Source organism: Monodelphis domestica, chromosome 3 (genome assembly GCF_027887165.1).
Source record: "Monodelphis domestica isolate mMonDom1 chromosome 3, mMonDom1.pri, whole genome shotgun sequence".
Classification (NCBI taxonomy): Eukaryota; Metazoa; Chordata; class Mammalia; order Didelphimorphia; family Didelphidae; genus Monodelphis; species Monodelphis domestica.
Genome location: NC_077229.1, coordinates 5,304,164 through 5,327,259, shown reverse-complemented (window position 1 = coordinate 5,327,259; position 23,096 = coordinate 5,304,164). Strand labels below are relative to the sequence as shown.

The window sequence follows — 23,096 nt, the reverse complement described above, 5'->3', positions numbered from 1 at the left end:
CTGAATTAAATTTGTGTCTGTATTATTAAAATCATTACTGATTTTTGTTGGAGAAGCATTTTTACCTGCTTATTTCTATAAATTTTAAAATGATCATAATACTACATTAAGCTTGGGTGAAGGCAGAGGTTGACATTGAATATTTCTGTATGTTTCTGCAGCAAACAGACAGAGGCACTATTAGCAAGGATAGATAAGGGTCAGTAAAGGAAGTGAGTTAAGTATATTGTTAGTATCATTAGTGAAAGGAAGGGCAAAAGACTGAGAGATAAGTCAATCCTCCACTTTTAATGCAGTATTTTAATTAGAATCCATTTGCTCTTAATAGCAGGTAATATTTTTCTTAATTTCCAATCATCTGGTGTAAAAATTTGCTAATAAAGAGTTTTAATCAGCTCTATAATGCTGAGAGCTTCCAATATATTTGCATGCTAGCACACAAGGAGAAATCCTGCTTCTTTTTTTCAGGGGGCTATCTGTAGTCTCCTTAATGCTCTTTTGGCCTGCAGGGTTCTGTGGGGAGGGGGGGGGGGGGCGGGATGCATAAGAAAAGAAGCCTTAAAGGATGAAAGTGGCTGGAGAGAGCTAAAAGCCTTCGAGGAAGTAACATCCTCTTGAATTTGTAAAGATTTTTCTACCTTATCATCTGAATGCTGAAATGGCTTTGTATTTAATACCATTTGCCTAATTTTCCACGTGCTGCCTTTGACTTGTGGTATTTTCTGTTTCTCATTCTGACACTGCCTCAAATTATCTCCATCTAGATCCCATAGCTGCACTTTCAGAACTCCCCTTGCTGGGAATTCAGGATATGCTTTCAGTGCCCTCTTAAGTAATGCTTAAGAGATCTTAATACCATTCTGTTCAATTAAAGACATTAATAGTCTAACAGAATGGGTATGAGATGAGGCAAATGAACTCATTTTCTAAAACAAAAGACTTCTTACCCCAGAGGCCACCTACAGGTTCGTCTTTTTGGCTCTCCAGTGGGGGCTTCTCGAGTTGCGCACGCTTGAATTCATAACGCCTGTAACAAAGGATTTCAGGTCCCATAGCCGAGGTGCCAATTGTAACCTGTTAGTGTTGGTTACAAAAAGGGATTTTTCCTTTGTGGGTTGGGACTCAAGAAGGAGTGAAGAGTCTGAGAATATGAGTGAAGAATGAGAGACACAGACAAGTCAAAGTAATTGATAGGGCAGGCGTGATCCCTATGACATTCTCCTAGGTAGGAGAATGCAAGGTTCATCAAAAAGGTGGCCAACCTTTTGTGACCTTGCCTGGGGTAATGAACATGAAGAGTGACAAATGGACGCTATATGAAAATGTATAACGACAAAGTTTATTGGTTTCACACAAAGCATATAAAGGAAAAAACCACAGGAATGTATGATGTTACAGCCCAGCACCAGCAGGAACCAATAATTGGGCAGATTCATAGGAATTCATGACGTTACCTGACAGGCACAGGGAAGAACCGAGAGGATTCCAAAGGCAGAGAAGCAACTTTCCCATAGTCTCTCACAATTTCTCACAACCCTTATCAGTTCTCCCTTTGCTGGCTACTCCAACCTTACAGTTTCTTTCTCACAAACCTTATCAGTCCTCCCTCTGCTGCTACTCCAACCTAGCATGCAGCTGGGCAGGTCATATACAGTTCAACCCACGACCTTGACTATGCAGCCCAAGCAGGGAGAAGAGGAGGCTTTAACCCTTATGGTTCTGCCTCGACTACAGGAGAATGTGAGCAGTTTGCAGACATGTGGAAGTAAAGATTCCGAGATAGAAAGCATGTGGCCAAGAGAGGCCTTAGTAAAGAGACAGTCATGAAGCTTTAAGATTGCTGGAACAAGAGAAGGAATCACGCCTTTACCCCAGGCTTTATTGGGGATTGCCAGGATCAATGACCACGTAACAAAGCATAGATAATTCAGGTTGGGTGGCAATGTAAGGGTGACACCTTTTGGGCATGTAGGTTTCAACCCACTCTTTCCCAGAGGAATGTGACTCTGAGCCAAATGTTAATGAGTTAGTCTTAGGCAACAGCTGCATGGCCGGGTCAAGAGACCACCCACAAATATCAGCAGTATAACCTTGTGTCTGAAGACACAGTAACCATACATCATTTATATTTAATAGATGTGAATATCCTTGGAATGCTACATGTGTGAAATTAGCAGCATGTAACCAATTAGCTCTGGGGCGTCCCCCACAAAGGCTAGCTATATCCTCCTACAAAACAATCATGAAATTTACAAGAATCCAGTTTCTTTCCAATACACCTTGTGTCATCATGCCAAGACACCCAAGTCATATTTTCCCAATGAATACATGACGCCCTCTTAGATCTACATGATAGCAAGGGCGGAAACATATTAACAGTGTCTCCTTGTTTATATTCCATCACATAAGGACAAATAGGTCTTTCTTGTCCCCAACTACTATCACAAGATTCCCCCCACCAACCTAGATATTGCAGTTGGCCGTAACCTTCATATTTACCCCTTTGTCTACATGATAAGATCCTAACCAGAAGGAGACTGACAGGTCAGGAAGACCATAATAATGTGCCTGCAGAGATTTGAAGGGCAGGCATTCAGGATGGTCTCGTGCGAGGCACACTGGGGGTGCCTCAACTAGTCCAATCTAATTGAAAGACACAAATTATTAGCCTGATTGCTATCCTTAGCTATTCTCTCAAAATGGTAAATGCCAGGACTATCAGAGTTAGTTTTTGTAAATAAGATGACTTCCGGTAAAGTGTGTCCCATGCCGACATACTCTACCCAAGGAGGTTGTTCCCAAAAAACCCATCTCTATTCCGGTAGCTGTACCTAAATTCTGGAATAGAAGCAGAAAAGTCAGTATCTTATGGAGACATTATCGTGTCTCCTTGCGAAGCTTCCTGCATCCTCTCCTTGTCCTTCTCTTTATGGTCGATTTCTCGAACTCAGCGGGAAGGGAGCCGTACTCTTTCTTTACCTGTGAAGACACCAACAAAACCTTGGCCTGGCAGGACCACTGGGTAGGGTCCTTGCCAAGTTTGATTATCATCTTTCCACATGACACATTTTTGTTCTGGGGCAGGGAGCACGTGTTACAGTTAAAAGAGTGGTTGCCTTAAACTGTGACAGAGAAAATATGGTTTCAAGACTTTGAATTGCCAAAATTGTAAAGATAATTTTTTGTGTCTTGATTTTATATTAAAAATAAAATGGTCACCATGGGGAAAATTCCCAAATATGAAATATGCAAGTCAGCTGGGTTTTTATGGAGATTTTAATTAATACAAATAAGGAATCAAGGAAAGGGAGAGAGTAAGAGGAAATAATGTATGAGGGGCCTAGGCCAAAATGGCTTGGGCCTGAGCCTTAAGAGAGACCAGTCAGTCTTTAATCCACTCACCACAAGATTTGTCCCAAGCAAGATTCTAGTGTTCAGAAAGACCCTCCAGTTTAGCTCCTCAGCTCCACTAAGTTTCCAAGGCTGAATTATTTTCAGCCACCAAGAGAGAGAGCAGCCTTCAATTTAGCTCCATAGCTGCATTAACTTCAGAGGCCTTTCTTGATCTTCCTGATCAAGTACCTTCATTGTTTAAAATGGGGAATAGTCCTAACCAATGTTCTAAGGTAGAGTCTGAGAATTTTTAACATTCACAAATCTGAGAAATTTTAAGATTCACACAGAGGAGTGGTGGTACCTGAATTTTGTTCATAAGAAAACGCAGAGAAAACTGTTTCAGCTCTGGATATGTTATTGGAAGTAAAGATCAAATTATTGATAGTATATATATGTATACATATATATATATACATATATATATATATATATATACAGCTATTGCCAATCGTCAATGCAGGGTGCTGTCTCCCCCTTTTTGTTTTAAAAAGAAATGCTTTTAAGATCTGATTACTGCACTCCACAATAGCTTGTCCTTATGGATTGTACGGGATACCTGGGAGGTGTTGAATACCCCAAGTTTGACAAAAAAGAAAAAATTGTTCGGAAGTATGAGCAGGTCCATTATCTCTCAGTTTGCTTGTTAATATGTGTAGCAGTCCACCCCTAGCTATGGGCAAGGGAAACTGTTGGTATGTACAGATTGCCTTAGAAGAGAGCATGCTCAGTCTTGAGCATGCTCAGTATTGCACATGGCTGGGAAAGCCTCTGACCCTTGACCCCAGCTTCCCCCAGGTTAGGCGAGAACACAGGTATCTTTGTGCTCACTTGGTTAAGAGAAACTACACCTATACCTTGTCATTAACTAATGAGAATCATCCCTATGTACTGTGTATATTTGCATATCAAAGGGTATATTTAGCCCAGCAAGCTCCGCCTCTCTCTCTCCTCTCTTTCAGGGTAGCTGATGGCTGTCCTGGCAGGAGCTTGGCCATCTTTAAATCTTCTCTATCTCTTTCATCTCTCCAACCTGTGTGGTATTACATGTGGATCTCTGGACTGGTAAAAGCCTTCGAAGTGGTCCTTTGATCAAAGCTTGGCTGTGGCTTATGGAAAATTAATAAAGACTCATCCCTGCCACCTCATATCTCTAATTTGACTCCGTCATCCCCCTCGTGGTATTTAAAACTTCTATCCTGTCTCTATCTTCCTACCTTGAAGCATCTCTCCCCTCTGAGAAAGCTTTAATATGGTCAATTATGTGGATGGTTTTCCTAATATTGAACCATCCTTGCATTCCTGGTATGAATCCTACCTGGTCATAGTGAATAACCCATGTGATGACTTGCTGGAGTCTTTTTGCTAATATACTATTTAAGATTTTTGAATCTATATTCATTAAGGAGATTGGTCTATAGTTTTCTTTCTCTGTTTTTGACCTGCCTGGCTTTGGGATCAGTACCATGTTTGTGTCGTAAAATGAATTTGGTAGAACTCCTTCTTGGCTTATTCTGTCAAATAGTTTGTATAATATTGGGATTAGTTGTTCTTTGAATGTTTGATAGAATTCATTTGTGAATCCATCTGGACCTGGGGATTTTTCCTTAGGGAGTTCTTTGATGGCTTGTTCAATTTCTTTTTCTGATATGGGGTTGTTTAGGTAATTTATTTCTTCCTCTTTTAGTCTAGGCAATTTATATTTTTGTAACTATTCATCCATATCACCTAGATTGCCAAAATTTTGCCATATAATTGGGCATAGTAGTTTTTAATGATTGCCTTAATTTCCTCTTCATTAGAGGTGAGTTCTCCTTTTTCATCTTGGATACTGTCAATTTCGTTTCTTTCCTTTTTTTAAATTAGACTGACTAGTACTTTGTCTACTTTGTTTTTTCAAAGTACCAGCTTCTAGTCTTATTTATTAAATCAATACTTCTTTGGCTTTTGATTTTATTAATTTCTCCTTTGAGTTTTTGGATCTCTAATTTAGTCTTCATCTGAGAATTTTTAATTTGTTTGCTTTCTAATTATTTAATTTGCATGCCCAATTCATTGACCTCTGCCATTCTTAATTTTTTAATATATGAACTCAAGGATATAAATTTCCCCGAGTACTGCTTTGGCTGCATCCCATAGGTTTTGAAAGGATGTCTCATCATTGTCATTTTCTTCAATGAAGTCATTGTTTCTATGATTTGTTCTTTAACTAACTGGTTTTGGAGAATCGTATTGCTTAATTTCCAATTAATTTTTGATTTACCTCTCCATGTTCCCTTACAAATTATTATTTTCATTGCATTGTGATCTGAGAAAGTTGCATTTATTATTTCTGCTCTTTTGCACTTGTTTGCAATGTTTTTATGCCCTAATACATGGTCAATTTTTGTGAATGTACCATGTGCTGTTGAAAAGAAGGTATATTCCTTTTTCTCCCTATTTGTTTTTCTCCACATGTCTACTAACTTTAATTTTTCTAAGATTTCATTCACTTCTCTTACCTCTTTCTTATTTATTTTTTGGTTTGATTTATCTAGTGCAGATAGAGGAAGGTTCAGGTCTCCCTCTAGTATAGTTTTTCTATCTATTTCATCCTCGAGCTCCTCTAGTTTCTCCTTTAGAAATTTGGATGCTATGCCATTTGGTGCAGACATGTTGAGTACAGATATTTCCTCATTGTCAATACTGCCTTTTATCAGGATGTAATTACCTTCCCTATCTCTTAACTAGATTTATTTTTACTTTGGCTTTGTCGGATATCACGATTGTGACTCCTGCCTTCTTTTTATCAGTTAATGCCCAATAGATTTGGCTCCACCGTCTAACTTTCACCCTATGCGTATCTACCTTCCTCATGTGTGTTTCTTGTAGACAGCATATGGTAGGGTTTTGAATTCTAATCCACTCTGCTATTTGCTTGCATTTTATGGGTGAGTTCATTCCATTCACATTCATAGTTATGATTACTAGCTGTGTATTGCCCAGCATTTTGATTTCTGCTCCTGTTCCTGCCTTTTCTTCTTTCACTATTTCCTTCTACACCAATGTTTGTTTTTAATCAGTCCCCCTAGTTCCCATCCTTATTTACTTCCCTTTCAACTGTTATGGTGAAGAATCACCTTTAATGATTGTTATAATATTAATTTATGGTCGCCAAGGAATTTATCTATGAAATTCCTAAAATGAAACACTCAACTCAGAATGGAGTTTATGGTGGTTTAATCACAACGGGAGTAAGAAAAGGGAGAGGGAGAGAGGGAGAAAGGAGAAAGAGGAAAAGGTTAACTCAACCTTCTGGCTGAGCCAGAGGGAGTTTTAGGCCCAAAAAGGCCAAGGTAGAGAAGAGAATCAGTCCTTGACTCACGTGACCAATCTGAAGGAAAGCTGTCTGCGGGCCTCCTCCCTTCTCAAGCTCCTCACACCAACTGCTGTCTAGCTCTGTCCAAGGAAGTGAGTGAATTTCAGAGGCTGTTCCCTACCTCACTTTCTGTGCCTCACAAGTGCCAATGGTGGCTCAAGCTTGGCTTAGGACAGCCCAGTTGGGCAGTTAGTTATTTCTGATTTGTCATTGACTAGCACATGCCCGTGTAGTGTGGGTGTGCACAATTTTGGGTGCTAGACCAAGCAAGATGGAGATCTTAAAATTCACACTATCCCCCTCCCTTCTTATTCCCCCTTATTTTCCCTGTAGTCTTTCTAAAATTAACCCCCCGCCCCCTCCCTTCCTTGGACTACTTCCCTACCCACCAGTCTGTTTGTTACCCTTCTACTCCCCTATAGGGCGCAAATCTATTCCCTGCCCCAATGGATTGGATTGTTCTTCCCTATTTGGGTCAATTTCTTTCTTTTTTTTTTTAATTTTAAACATTATTTTATTTGGTCATTTCCAAACATTATTCACTGGAAACAAAGATCATTTTCTTTTCCTCCCCGCCCCCCCCCCCCACCTTTCCCTCTCCCATAGCCAACGCACGATTCCACTGGTTATCACATGTGTTCTTGACTCGAACCCATTTCCCTGTTGTTGGTATTTGCATTAGAGTGTTCATTTAGAGTCTCTCCTCAGTCATATCCCCTCAACCCCTATAGTCAAGCAGTTGCTTTTCATTGATGTTTTTACTCCCAAAGTTTATCCTCTGCTTGTGGATAGTTCTTTAGATCCCTGCAGATTGTTCAGGGACATTGCATTGACACTAATGGAGAAGTCCGTTACCTTCGATTGTACCACAGTGTATCAGTCTCTGTGTACAATGTTTTCCAGGTTCTGCTCCTTTCGCTCTGCATCACTTCCTGGAGGTTGTTCCAGTCCCCATGGAATTCCTCCACTTTATTATTCCCTTGAGCACAATAGTATTCCATCACCAACATATACCACAATTTGTTCAGCCATTCTCCAATTGAAGGGCATCCCCTCATTTTCCAGTTTTTGGCCACTACAAAGAGCACAGCTATGAATATTCTTGTACAAGTCTTTTTCCTTATTATCTCTTTGGGGTACAAACCCAGCAGTGCTATAGCTGGATCAAAGGGCAGACAGTCTTTTATCACCCTTTGGGCATAGTTCCAAATTGCCCTCCAGAATGGCTGGATCAATTCACAACTCCACCAGCAATGAATTAGTGTCCCCACTTTGCCACATGCCTCCAGCATTCATTACTTTCCATAGCCAATCTGCTAGGTGTGAGGTGATACCTCAGAGTTGTTTTGATTTGCATCTCTCTTATTATAAGAGATGTAGAGCACTTTTTCATGTGCTTATTAATAGTTTTGATTTCTTTGAGAACTGCTTGTTCATGTCCCTTGCCCATTTATCCATTGGAGAATGGCTTGATTTTTTGTACAATTGATTTAGTTCTTTGTAAATTTGAGTAATTAAACCTTTGTCAGAGGTTTTTATGAAGATTGTTTCCCAATTTGTTGCTTCCCTTCTAATTTTGGTTACATTGGTTTTGTTTGTACAAAAACTTTTTAATTTGATGTATTCCAGATTATTTATTTTGCATTTTGTAACTCTTTCTAAGTCTTGCTTGGTTTTGAAGTCTTTCCCTTCCCAAAGGTCTGACATGTATGCTATTCTGTGTTTGCCTAATTTTCTTATAGTTTCCTTCTTTATGTTCAAGTCATTCACCCATTTTGAATTTATCTTGGTGTAGGGTGTGAGGTGTTGATCTAAACCTAATCTTTCTCACACTGTCCTCCAATTTTCCCAGCAGTTTTTATGAAATAGTGGATTTTTGTCCCAAAAGCTGGGGTCTTTGGGTTTGTCATATACTGTCTTGCTGAGGTTGCTTGCCCCCAGTCTATTCCACTGATCCCCCTTTCTGTCTTTTAGCCAGTACCAGATTGTTTTGGTGATCGCTGCTTTATAATATAGTCTGAGATCTGGGACTGCAAGGCCCCCTTCCTTTGTATTTTTTTTTTCATTATTTCCCTGGATATCCTTGATCTTTTGTTCTTCCAAATGAACTTTGTTATGGTTTTTTCTAAATCAGTAAAAAAAATTTTGGGAAGTTCCATGGGTATGGCACTAAATAGATAGATGAGTTTGGGTAGGATGGTCATTTTTATTATATTGGCTCATCCTACCCATGAACAGTTAATGTTCTTCCAATTGTTCAAGTCTAGTTTTAGTTGTTGGAAAGTGTTTTGTAGTTGTGTTCATATAGTTCCTGTGTTTGTCTCGGCAAATAGATTCCTAAGTATTTTATTTTATCTAAGGTAATTTTGAATGGGATTTCTCTTTCTAGTTCTTGCTGCTGAGCTCTGTTGGAATTATATAGAAATGATGATGACTTATGTGGGTTTATTTTGTATCCTGCAACTTTGCTAAAGTTGTTGATTATTTCGATTAGCTTTTTGGTTGAATTTCTAGGATTCTTTAAGTAGACCATCATGTCATCTGCAAAGAGCAATAATTTGGTCTCCTCCTTGCCTATTTTAATGCCTTCAATTTCTTTTTCTTCTCTAATTGCTACTGCTAGTGTTTCTAATACAATGTCAAATAATAGAGGTGATAATGGGCATCCTTGTTTCACTCCTAATCTTAATGGGAATGGATTTAGTTTATCCCCATTGCAGATGATATTTGTTGATGGGTCAATTTCAAAGCACGTAAGAGTGGAGTATTTCCTATCTCTGACCTCTTTACCCTTCCAGTGTAGACATTCCTGACCTTGTTAAACTAATTAGGGTGGACAAATGTAGAATTCCCAAGACCTGATTCTTGTAGACCAAGTATCTCCATTGTTACTAATCTGGAAATGGCTAAATCAGTTCTTCTAAAGTACAGCATGATTAGGGTGGAGTAGTTTTAAAATTCACAGCAGGCTGTCCCAGGAACAGAGACAGTACTGTGGATGCCAGGGTGGCAAGCATGCAGTGGTCTCATGGCTGCCCCTTGTGTCTTGGGGCCTCCGGAAAAAGGGGAAAAGAGGAGAGATATGTTACTTTCCTGGTTGCTCCATTTAGCTTGCTATTCTGTCTGTGCAATTAGGATCCCATAGGCACACTCACAGGAAAGTCCAGCAAGAAACGAAACTATAAGAGAGCAAAATCTGCTCTTGCCTCAGTCTATCAAACTTTTCCCTGTCCACTAAATCTTACACATCAAGTCTCAGGAGCCAAGTGTGGCTTTCAATTTCATTTGGTCCTCCCAGAGGGGCACTCTAGGGGGCAGTGCAAGGGACATCCACTTTGACCCCTGTCTCCTGATTTATTGACTCTGTTGCTTTTTTCCTGCTGCCATTCTATCCTCATGCCCCAATCCATTACATGATGCCCTTCACATATTCTGAATCTGAATTTTTAAACAGACAAGGTTTTAGACACATAAGGAAATAATGAGTTGAAAGTGTATATTTATGTATGTAAAAAGATGCTGGGGAGGGGGATTGTTCTCCTGTTTATAAGGAAAGATTAGTATCTCCATTCTGACATCACCAGATGTTCACAACTTTTCAGTAGGAAGTTGTCAATCAAAGATTACTAATACTAATTAATACATGCTGAAGAATAAAGCATGATTTTATTCCATACAATAAGGTTTCTCTCCTGTCTGGGATTGTCTGATGTCCCGAAAGAGATTCCCTCCATGTAAAATTCTTTCCATGTTTATATTGATGAGGTTTGTCTCCAGTGTGGATTGTCTGATGTCTGGCAATATTGCTCCTTAGTGTGAAACTCTTTACATAATGTTTTAAATTCATAAGGTTTCTCTCCAGCGTGGATGTTCTGATGCTTAGCAAGAGATCCCCTACATGTAAAAGCCTGTCCAGTGTTTACATTGATAAAGTTTCTCTCATGTTTAAAAAGATAGCACCTCACTGTAAAAGCCTTTCCACAGGTTACATTTATAAGATTTATGAGGTTTCTCTACAGTGTGGATGCTCTGATGTGTAGTCAGAGAGCTGTGAATATTAAAATTTCTCAGACTTCTGAATGTTAAAAAATTCTCAGACTCTACCCTAGAACAATTGGTTAAGACCATTCCTCATTTTAAACAATGAAGGGACTTCGTCAGGAATGTGAGAATTCTAACATTATTCCACCCATACTTAAGCATACTTTAGGGGAAGATAAAGTTGTAAGCTCCTTAGTGAACAATGAAGGTACTTAACTTATAATTATAGTGAGGCCAAAAGCCTTAAGCTAAGTCTATTTTTAGATCTAATACAAAAAGGTTCTAAGTACCTATAAAAGGTCAGGCAACTTGCAAACTTGCAAGGGGCAAAGAGATGTGAACTTACTCAGAAGTTTTAGTCTACCCAGAGAAATTGAGAACTAAAGAAGTTGTGAATTAAGAATGGTCACTCCTGTGAAAACGTCTACTGGATTGGTAGATGTGAAAACTTAGGGGAGGTGATATAGGAGAAAATTCTCTTTGAAAGGATGCCAGAAAGCCTCTGGAGATGCAGCCTAGGAAGCTGAAGTGGAGCTTCCTGAGTTAAACTGGTGGGTCTCTCTGAACATTAGAATCTTGCTTGGGACAAATCTTGTGGTGAGTGGATTAAAGACTGACTGATCTCTCTTAAGGCTTAAGCCTAGGCTGGCCTAGCCCTTTTCTCATTATTTCCTTTTACTCTCTCCCTTTCATTAATTCCTCAATTTGTATTAATTAAAATCTCTATAAAACCCAGCTGACTTGGGTACATTTAATATTTGGGAATATTTTTATTTAAAACCATATTTCCCTGGTCACAGTTAATGCCAACCACTCTTTTGTCTGTAACAGAGCTCTTCCATGTGAAAGTCTTTCCAGTGTTTACATTCATAAGGTTTCTCTCCAGTGTGGATACTCTGAAGTCCAAAAGGTTGCACCTCTGTGAGAAAGCCTTTCCATAGTGTTGACATTCATAAGGATTCTCTCCTTTGTGGATTCTCTGATGTATAGCAACATAGCCCCTACATGTAAATGCCTTTCCACATTGTTTACATTCATAAGGTTTCTCTACAGTGTGGATTCTCTAATGTGTTGCAAGGCAGGCCCTCTGTGCAAGTCTTTCCACATTGTTTACAGTCATAAGATTTCTCTCAAGTGTAGATTCTCTCATGTTTAACAAGAGAGCCCCTCTGTGTGAAAGCCTTGCCACATTGTTGACATTCATGAGCTTTTGCTCCACTGTGGATTCTCTGATGTGCAATAAGATTGTGCCTCTGTCTGAAAGCCTTTCCAGTGTTGACATTCATAAGGTTCCGCTCCAGTGTGGTTGCTCTGATGCTTAGCAAGAGATCCCTTCTTTGTAAAAGCCTTTCCACATTGTTGACATTCATAAGGTTTCTCTCCACTGTGGATTCTCTGATGTGCAGTAAGATTTTGCCTCTGTCTGAAAGCCTTTCCACAGTGTTGACATTCATAAGGTTTCTCTCCAGTGTGGATTCTCTCATGTTTAACAAGAGAGTTCCTGTGTGCGAAAGCCTTTCCACAGTGTTGACATTCATAAGGTTTCTCTCCAGTGTGAACTCTCTGATGAGCATAAAGATTGCCCCTCTCTGTGAAAGCCTTTCCACATTGTTGACATTCATGAGGTTTCTCTCCAGTGTGGATTCTCTGATGTGCAGTAAGATTGTGTCTCTGTCTGAAAGTCTTTCCACAGTGTTGACATTCATAAGGTTTCTCTCCAGTGTGGATACTCTGATGCTTAGCAAGAGATCCCTTCTCTATAAAAGCCTTTCCACATTGTTTACATTCATAAGGTTTCCCACTAGTGTGGATGCTCTGATGTGCAACAAGTCTTCCCCTCCATCTGAAATGTTTTCCACAGTATTCACATTTATAAGGTTTCTCTCCACTGTGGATTCTCTCATGTTTAACAAGAGAGTCCCTGTGTGCGAAAGCCTTTCCACAGTGTTGACATTCATAAGGTTTCTCTCCAGTGTGAACTCTCTGATGAGCAGTAAGAGATCCCTTTTCTGTAAAAGCCTTCCCACATTGTTGACATTCATGAGGTTTCTCTCCACTGTGGATTCTCTGATGTGCAGTAAGATTGTGTCTCTGTCTGAAAGTCTTTCCACAGTGTTGACATTCATAAGGTTTCTCTCCAGTGTGGATACTCTGATGCTTAGCAAGAGATCCCTTCTCTATAAAAGCTTTTCCACATTGTTTACATTCATAAGGTTTCCCACTAGTGTGGATGCTCTGATGTGCAACAAGTCTTCCCCTCTGTCTGAAATGCTCCCCACAGTATTCACATTTATAAGGTTTCTCTCCACTGTGGATTCTCTGATGTGCAGTAAGATTGCCTCTCTGTCCAAAAGCCTTTCCACAGTGTTGACATTCATAAGGTTTCTCTCCAGTGTGGATTCTCTCATGTTTAACAAGAGAGTCCCTGTATGCGAAAGCCTTTCCACAGTGTTGACATTCATAAGGTTTCTCTCCAGTGTGGATTCTTTCATGTGTAACAAGAGAGTCCCTCTGTGCAAAAGCCTTTCCACAGTGTTGACATTCATAAGGTTTCTCTCCAGTGTGGATGCGCTGATGAGCATAAAGACTGCCCCTCTCTGTGAAAGCCTTTCCACAGTGTTGACATTCATAAGGTTTCTCTCCAGTGTGAATTCTCTGATGCGCAGTAAGAGATCCCTTCTCTGTAAAAGCCTTTCCACATTGTTGACATTCATGAGGTTTCTCTCCACTGTGGATTCTCTGATGTGCAGTAAGATTTTGCCTCTGTCTGAAAGCCTTTCCACAGTGTTGACATTCATAAGGTTTCTCTCCAGTGTGGATGCGCTGATGATCATTAAGATTGCCCCTCTCTCTGAAAGCCTTTCCACAGTGTTGACATTCATAAGGTTTCTCTCCAGTGTGAATTCTCTGATGCTTAGCAAGAGATCCCTTCTCTATAAAAGCCTTTCCACATTGTTTACATTCATAAGGCTTCCCACTAGTGTGGATGCTCTGATGTGCAACAAGTCTTCCCCTCTGTCTGAAATGCTTCCCACAGTATTCACATTTATAAGGTTTCTCTCCACTGTGGATTCTCTGATGTGCAGTAAGATGGCCTCTCTGTCTAAAAGCCTTTCCACAGTGTTGACATTCATAAGGTTTCTCTCCAGTGTGGATTCTCTCATGTTTAACAAGAGAGTCCCTCTGTGCGAAAGCCTTTCCACAGTGTTGACATTTATAAGGTTTCTCTCCCATGTGGATGATCTGATGCTTAACAAAAGATCCCCTCTCTGTAAAATCTTTTCTATACTGTTTACATTCATAAGGTTTCTCTCTAGTATGGATTCTGTGATGTGCAACAAGCTTAGATTCCTGACTTAAAGGTCCCCCGCCTTTATTATTCACAGAAACCATATTGATAGGTTTACTTTTTGGATGTCTAATGAAGTCTAAACTCCACCCAAAGGCCATTCCTCCTACCTTACCTTGATACATGGGCATTTCAGGTTTGTTAGGTGACTGAACAAATCGTACTTCTTCAGGAAAGCATTTCCTATATTTGCCATCCTGACAACAGTCATTTCCTGAGGTCAATTTTGTGTACTGAGTTAGGACTGAATATTGGCTGAATTTCTCTGCAGTTTCATCAATTTCACAGTCACTCTTTGGATTTTTATTTACTTTGATAGTAGAATCACAGATTTCTCTCCAAATGAAGTCATGCGGATCCTCATTCGTGCATCTTTGGGGGCCAGATCCGTCCACAAAAGGGCTCAGTTTTGTACACATCACCTTCGCTTCAAAATTTACCGCTGAAAAAAACAAATAATGATATAAACACAGAACGAAGAAGGACACACATACGGACACACAGAAATATAAGTGCTTTCATCCAATGGCAGAAAGTAAACTGATTTTTATTTTATTTCCCCAGGCAAAAAGGAGTTATCAAAGTGCAACAAGTAGCACCAATCTTTGGATACACCATTTGGTCATATGGATAATTTTAGAAAGACCTTCACATATAATAACAATAAAACCTCAAAATGGATATATGACACAGTTAGATCCAATATTCTCATATTTTGTGATTTATATATTGAGTAAAGAATGAAGGAATGACTGACCAACTTTCTTGCAGTTAGCCTATAAATTCACAAATCCTGTGCCTGAGCATGCTTGGTCTAAAATATTGGACAGTCTTTCTCCATTGCCTTTTCTTTGCTAAAAAGTCATTTGTGCATTATTCTTATAATTTTGTGAATCTCAGGCAAGCTTTCAAATGTTCTGTTCTCATCATTTTGTATATACTATCACATGGTCATTCTTGGTAAATTTTGTATGTTAAAAAGAAAAACTTCACTTTTTAACTCACATGCAATAATTTTCAAAATGGAATACAAATTTTCTTTTCTCTACAGATAAAAAGACTGTATGCCTTCAAGTGCAAACATACTCAATATTCATCTTATTTTACAATCTAACATAAATTATGTCTCATGCCCTATACTGAGTTTAATATCCATTTCTCAGGAAATGAACAGTAGCATGCTTCAGTATTGGTGTGTAGGCTCCAAAGTGTAGCACTCTCTTCACCACAACAGATAAAAGTCTTTTGGGATAACAGCCCTTATATACCTGCTTTCAACTCACTCACCGGGAGAAGAGCTCCTTGGGCCCTTTTGCTCTAGCAGCCATGGTGCTTTCCCTTGCTGAAAACAGGAGATTAAATGTTCTCTAGTTACTGGAAGCCCTGGGCATAAGAAAGAAGGAAGGGATCAGGAGAGAAAAATAAAAAATATGGTCCTCTTAAAGTAAAGGGTAAGGCCTACAGAATGGTTTCTGTTATATTCACACTGTTGGTACATCTGCAGGAGGACAGAGATTTTGGAAACCATCTGAAATCAGAAAATTCCATCTTTAATTTACCTCTGGTAAAAGAAGGAAAGGCACAGTCCACAACCTCCATCATCTAGAAATTAAAGGCAGCTGGTAATGAAGGGGTAAGTGATTAGAAATTGGGAGTTCTGGTTTTCTGCCACTTTTATTTCTTCCAAGGTGGTACCATGGTCTGTGGCTAGGTACTCTGAAAGCTGCTTTTTTATTCACCTCTAGAGACTGCTGATGGCTTGCAGGGCTCAGAGAACTGGGAGCTACTTTGCTCTGGGGCTATAGGCTTTATGACAGGCTTGAACTAGCCAAGTGACTTTGGAGCCTTACTATAGCCTTGTGGCAGGCCTTTGTATTCCAAGGGTAGGGCATAAGAAGCTCTAATAACATAGACTAAATAAAGTTAACAGAGTATCTATTTTAGCTTGTACCCAGGAACAGAACCTAGAGCAGTAGTTGGGGGATGGATTGTCAGCACTCCTCCGATAGCCCCTGAGTTGTTGGACCCTTAGGTAAAGGAATACATTGAATAAGCCTGAGTGACATAGGTATGAACCTAGTACAGCTTGCTCTGGAAACTCTAGGTTTCTCTATCATATCCCTGGAGACCCTAATAGAAGAGACACCACCTTGAATTTGTGTTCATGTATGTCATGGATACCTTGGTTATCCATTGTCATGTAAACATTGCTTGTAACCATATAGATGTGTATGTTTGGGGTAACCACTCATTATGATTGGTTGCTAAATATAATAACAACTCAGTTTACTATAAGAATCATGCCTTCCCTCAATAAAGTTGCCATTGAAGCCATGAGTTACTATCTGTGTCAGTGATCCTTTTGATTCAGCCACCCTTCTTTTTTCTTTTTTGTTTTTTATTAAGAAAAATCTTCCACAGTTATATGATTCATGTTCCTTCCCTCACGTCCTCCCACCCACTCCCATAGCCAACAAGCAGTACCATTGGGTTTTACATGTGTTTGATCAAGACCTATTTCCATATTATTGATATCTGCACTAGGGTGATCGTTTATACTCTACAACCCCAATCCTATCCCCATCGATCCGATCCATGTGGTCAAGCAGTTGTTTTTCTTCCATGTTTCAGCTCCCACAGTTCTTTCTCTGAATATAGATAGCATTCTTTCTCATAAGTCCCTCAGAATTGTCCTGATCATTGCATTGCTGCTAGTAGAGAAGTCCATTACATTTGATTGTACCACAGTGTATCTGTTTCTGCATATAAGGTTCTCCTGGTTCTGCTCCTTTCACTCTGAATCAATTCCTGGAGGTCATTGCCGTTCCCATGGAATTCCTCCAGTTCAGTATTCCCTTTAGCACAATACTATTCCATTACCAACAGATAACCAAATTTGTTTAGCCATTCCCCAATCCCCACCCTCTCATTTTCTAACTTTTTGCCACCACAAAGACCATGGCTATGAATATTTTTACACAGGTCTTTTTTCCTTATTATCTCTTTGAAGTATAAACTCAGCAGTGGTATGGCTGGATCAAAGGGCAGGTAGTCTTCTAAAGCCCACTGGACATAGTTCCAAATTGGCATCCAGAATGGCTGGTTCAATTCACAACTCCACCAGTCCACCAGCAGTGGATTAATGTCCCAAATTTGCCACATCCCCTCCAGCATTCATTACTTTCCATTGCTGTCATGTTAGCCAATCTGCAAGGTGTGAAGTGGAACTTCAGAATTGTTTTGATTTGCATTTCTCTAATTATAAGAGATTTAAAACACTTTTCATGTGGTTATTAATAGTTTTGTTTTTTTTTTTTGAAAATTGCCTATTCATATTCCTTGCCCATTTGTTGATTTGCGAATGGCTTGATTTTTTGTACAATTCATTTAGTTTCTTATGAATTCGGCTGATCTTCTTATGATCCTCTCCACCTCCTTACCCCAACGGGACTTCGTAGGACCCTTGTAGGACCCCAGATAACAGCAGGGTGTTGCTGACCAACCCCCTCTTCATATCACTCCTCTGTGTGCAGTTTTACTTCCAGTTCCCTCCTTATCCCTCAAAACACACCCTTTCTGACTATTAAGTTGTTTTCCTCAGGAGAGTCACCTCACTCTTACCCATGTTTGTTCTGTGACTCTAGTCATTTAAAAAAGCACATTTTAAGGTTGCTTTGCCATTCTCAGGGCAGGTCAAGCTTTTGCTTCTGCTATGCTGCCTTCTTGGCTTCACCTCTCTAATATTTAATAACAAGAAATTCTATCTAAAGACCAGATCCAGCCCAAAGGGGCAGAGGTTGCCTTGGCAGGTAGAGTGTTCCCTTCAATGTCCATCTTTAAGGAAAAGCTGCTTCAGTATAAACAGAGCATTTGCACACAATGTTCAAGTCTAATTAGGGGCTGGACTAGATGACCACTGAGATTAGTTTAAGGAATGTAAATCTGTAACACTGGTTTCAGTTTTCACCTGAAGCTATCCAAAAAAGAGGAGAAACAATCTTAGGGGTAAGAAAGGAATGTGTCAGCTTCCCATCACAGAATTCAAAGACTTCTTTTTCTTTCTTCTTTTTTTAATTGAAAAGCAGGCACAAGTAGAACCCTGGGCAGAGATCAGCACTTTTGCTTTTTTAATCGAGAAAGGCTCAAAATCCTGTACATCTGGCTTAAAGACATTCTATTAATGACAGATTCAGAATTAACAAAGAAAATGGTCCTTACCCACAGAGAGTAGATTTTGTACATTCTCCAGCATGACCTCCAGGTACAGCTCTTTCTGAGGATGGTCCAATAGACACCACTCTTCCTGGGTGAAGTCCACAGCCACATCCTTGAATGTTATTGACCCCTAAACCAGTAAAAGGCACAAAATTTAGAGCTCAGAATATATCTGGTACAATCCTCATCCACTCCCTGAAGGAAACTGAAGCACAAAAGAGAATTTACCTAAACTCCTAACCTTCAAGACTGACAGTCAGCACTGCAGACCAGTCATTCAGAGCCCAATGGAATATTGACAAAAGTATTTTGTGTCTGAAGTGAGAATCATGTCATGAAGAGTAAAACCTGGAGAAGTGTGTTGTTACTCTGAAATGCTTTTCCCTCTTAGAATGAGAGAGATGGGAAGTGCTCTATGAATGCAGTACGAGATTCTCTGGAGGAGAAAAAGAGAAGGTGATCTGAAACTCCTCCTCATCACAAGAGTCAAGAGTTGATCTGGTAAGAATATTTTTTTGAAGAATTTCTGAGAAGATAGCATGTACTGTGTATTCTAGGAGGAAAATATTACCAGTGATCAATGAGGAGAATTAGAATGTGTTTTTATTCTTATGAAGTAACATCTTAAATCTTAATTGTGTTAAACAACAAATTTCCAGATTCTAAATATGAAATCAGGATTCTGTATTTGCAAATTGTCCATCAGATTTCATAAGATGGTGTCTGTATTGCTGTTATTATACAAGTTACAAAAATGTCATGTCATGTAATGATCATAGTTTGGGTAAATATTAAGTATAAAATTATACTGGTCAAATGATTCTTTTAAAGGGTTCTGCTTCTAAATTTTTTGGTACAATTTATTTTAACTTATGGATTCACTGGTATAACTGGACCTACCTAATTTGATACTGACCTCAGAGATCAAATATTGATGCTCTTCATTGCTTCAAAACACAGGAATTGTTTGATCTTATGAGCACTAAAACAGTCACTCTGTTATGGGTAAATAATAGCTGGTGGTATTAACAACCATACTATTAATTAAAAGCTGTTATAACTAAAATAAAGCTGTCAGGGCCAAGATGCTTTCAGGTGGTAAATTGAAGGCCGGATGCAGTCTAATAAAACTAGAATTTATTATAGAGGAGAAGTAAAAAAGGAAAACAGGAGGTAGAAATAGGAGTTAGGAGTAAGGTAGGAAATCTATAAATCCCTAAAACTAAATAACACAACCCCAAAACTGGCTCCTCAAGGAGATTCTTCTTTCTCTACCAAAGTAAACACTCCAGTCAACTACACTCACTGACTAAAATTTAACTTCCCTCTCATGAGGGAGATGGTGAAGCAGTTTCTCTCTCCCTTCAGCAGGCCTCTCACAGGTTCTGCTTCCTTCACTCCAATGGTCAAAGTGTCTCTCCATTAACAAAACTGTTCTTCCTTCCTCCTGTGGTTCACAGGGGAAAATCCCCACAAAACACACTTTCTCTCAAACAAATCTTCCTTCTGTTTGAGAATGACCCAGCCACCAGCTGTCTTCAAGTGAAGTAAGAGAGACTCCCTCCACAACTTCCAGCTGCCTGTCTCCTAGCCTAGGCCCCTTACAGTGACCCCTGCCAGATATCTGTTCTCTTTCTTAAAGGGGACAGCAGAACAGTGGGAAAATCCTTTCTCTGATCTAAACTCTGCTCTTACAGAAGCTCCATAAATTCCTTATCACAACAACACCTTTTACATTCAACTACTCTGTTTACTCAATTAATGGAAATAGGCTAGTAAACTGTTAAAAAACTTTCTTCACTCCTCTCATATCTACATACTTAAATGACTTGGAACTTTGATTAAAATCCCTCCCTAAACTACACCTGAATCATTTCTCTATTGAGCTCTACCATTCCCTTTACCCTCCCCCAAAGGATCACTATAGTGCCTAATCAATAAACTAATCAAGGGTGCTGAGCCAGAACCTCTGCAGGCACTCCAGGCCACCAACATGTAAACCTCAAAATTCCTTAGACTTATAAATGTTGGAAATTTCACCATTGGGATATTTCATACTTGGAAAATTTCTTACTGATAGTCTATTGGAATGGGAACCCCATTGGCATGGGAGGTTCCTTCTCTTCCCTTCTTAAGATTACTTTAGGACAGAAACCTTTTGCTGAACAATGGAAAGGACTTTGACCTATGCTTAAGCATAGAACAGGAATTTCTTTGAGTCATGATTGATTTTAGAATTGATACAATGGAGATACTTGGAATCAATCTCCACCCTATTCAGTCCTAACAGGATTGAGTAAGGGCTGCAGCCTAGATCAAAATTTAATTATTCCAATCTCTACCCTACTCAGGTTAACAGGATTTAGAAAGGGCTGTAGCAAAGGAGTATAGATTTAATCATTTGAAAATATGACCTTCAACAGACATGTGCAAAAGCCAGAAACCTCTGGGCGGTCCTGGGTTAAGCGAGAGCCTCCATTGACAGGGAAATTGATGAAGAGTGATTGGTAGATGTGAGGACTGAAGGGAGGCAACTTGGATGGTGTCCTTAAAGATAGGAGGGTCTGGAGATAGGCGGAGGTGGTTGGAGTTTTTGGTCGGTGTGGTTCCTGGGCTCTGAGAAGGCTTGCTCTGAAGGAAGCTGAAGGTGGGGGCCTCTGAGACTGTTTCTCCATTTTGGACACGTGAGTGATAGGGACTGATCTCTTTTCTTTGCCCCAGCTATCTAAGGGCTTGGGCCTTTTGGCCCAGCCTAAACAGAAGGGGTATTTAAGCCCTATTCCCTTCTCTCCCCTTTCTCTCTCTATATATATCTCTAATTCCTTTCTTGCTCCTATTGTAATTAAACTCCAAAAAAGGCTGACGGCTGACTTGAGTTTTTCAATTAGGAATTACATAGCTGATTCCTTGGCGACCTTAAATTAATATATATCAGTCTTTTAAAGTGATTCCCTTGTAACAAACAGCCACAGCAGACCTGCTCAGCCTAGCCTACGTGGCTGCTGCAGTCCCACAGCATCTGCTGGCCATTGAGGGGAGCCCAACATCCTCCACACTGTCTGTGCCCTGGAAGAGGGCTGGCCAGGGTTCAAGTCATTCCCGTAAAGCTGATCCTCGGCTGTATTTATCTGAGATTTGTGACCCAACCCTGTAAACTGTGAGCCAGGGCAGCTTCCTCATCCTCCCGGAGCCTCCTGTTGTGCAAGTTTTCACTGTCCCAGCAGGTTTCTGTCCTCCCCAACCAGCTTCTGTGAAGGCTGCCTAAAGTCAGCGAAAGCACCCAAAATATCCTCTTATGAGGATTCTGATAACTAGAGATGTCACACTGGGGGGAGGATGATGGAATGGCCAGTGCCTGGGCCTGTCTGGTGGAACCTGGGCAGCTCATCCAGGCAGGGGCAGCGGGAGGCCAGAAAAGTCCAGAACAGGGTGGATGGGGGGCAGCCAGGGCTGACCCTGGAGGCCTGGCAGAGACACAGCTCTGAGTTCTGCTGGATTCCAGCCTGGCCTGGGGAGGGGCTGCACTCACCTGGGAGGGGAGCCCCCGGTCCCGGGGGGCCATTCCTCTGGCTGCCGGCTCTCTGCGGGGCCACCCTAAGGTCCTTCAGGGGGTGGCAGCCCAGAGGGGGGAGACTTCCTCTGTGTGCGCCTGGGGGAGAGAAGAGAGGGGGAGGGCTCAGGGGGGCTTCCAGGCCCTTTCCTGTCCTGAGGGCAGACTCTCCCACACAGGGGGGAATAGGAAGTGTCAGGCTGGGAGAAAGCCTTGGACTAGCCAGGAAGAAGCCTCCCCTCCCCCTCTGTCATCTCTGGCTTCATTCCATTCAGAAACTGCACTGGGTGCATTGGGGGAGCCTGCTGGGGGGAGGGGTTACTGGGGAGAGGGGGAGCTGGAGGGGAGCCGGGCATCAGGTGGAGATGGGGAGAGCGTGCTGCCATTTCCTCAGTGCCCAGGATCGGGCTCTTTTCCTGACATGTGGGCACAGGTACCATGCCCTGGCCAGCCCCTCCCCCATCCCGTCAATACACCACCACCCCTCCCCCAGCTGCCTCGTGGCTCCGGGGCTGGCGACCCCTTCTCTCTCCTCCGGGAAAGGGACAAAGCCCCGCCCGGGCTCCGGCCTGAGTCGGGCATTTCTGCGTTTGTCCTCTTTCTGGGGTCCTTTAAAATGACGGACAGACACGGAGGCAGCCCCTCCCCCCACAAGCATTTACCCAAGGCCCGGGGCTCCCGTTCAGCCTCTCCAGTCACGTGCGCACGCGCCTCTCCCCCCAGGTCTCTTCACCCCCCCACCCCCCACCCCAAGGAGTTCGGAGCAGCAAGTCTCAGCTGCCAGAGCAGGGCGAGGAGGGAGCCCCGGCCCGCCCCCGACCAATGACTCCCTCCGCTCCCCCTCTCACCTAGGCAAAGGTCCAAGAAATCACCAGAGACTTTTCGAAGAGTTGAGACCGCGTACATGAGCTTCCCAGCATGCCCCGCGACTGCCACAGTGGGGAGGAGCCAAGACTAGGGAGAAGTCAGTGAACCGGCATTCTGGGAAATTGAGTCCTCCACAGGAGAGGCCAAAATTTACATGATGGCATGACAGGGGCATTCTGGGAAATTGAGTCCTGCCTCGGTGGTGGGGGAGGGGTATAAAGGAATTGTTCCCCATCCTGGGGGGCTGCAGGCTGCTACCCCTCCCCCCATTTCCCCATCCTGCCCGGCCAGCTGCTTCTTCCTTAGACTGGAAGCTGCCTCAG

General features: G+C 41.3%; 1 protein-coding gene across 1 annotated transcript; it reads right to left on the bottom strand.

The window, feature by feature from the left end:
* Positions 1-11,538: 11,538 nt before the first annotated feature.
* On the bottom strand, positions 11,539-22,875 carry LOC130457876 (zinc finger protein 420-like). Its single transcript, XM_056820318.1, has 5 exons — positions 22,755-22,875; positions 21,886-22,005; positions 18,360-18,486; positions 15,429-15,524; positions 11,539-14,583 (listed from the first exon to the last, which is right to left on the bottom strand). The coding sequence occupies exons 2-5, from the start codon at positions 21,916-21,918 to the stop codon at positions 11,993-11,995; spliced, it is 2,847 nt and encodes a 948-aa protein (XP_056676296.1). The 5' UTR covers positions 21,919-22,005; positions 22,755-22,875; the 3' UTR covers positions 11,539-11,992.
* Between the last annotated feature and the right edge of the window lie 221 nt (positions 22,876-23,096).

What these genes read in the sequence shown, in the direction of transcription:
- LOC130457876 (XM_056820318.1), bottom strand. Translation starts at nt 21,918, where the DNA reads ATGGCCCCCCGGGACCGGGGGCTCCCCTCCCAG. An exon ending in ACAAAATCTACTCTCTGTGG is followed by an intron (nt 15,525 to 18,359) that starts GTAAGGACCATT and finishes TCTTATGCCCAG; the next exon opens with GGCTTCCAGTAACTAGAGAA. An exon ending in CCCAAGGAGCTCTTCTCCCG is followed by an intron (nt 14,584 to 15,428) that starts GTGAGTGAGTTG and finishes TGTTTTTTTCAG; the next exon opens with CGGTAAATTTTGAAGCGAAG.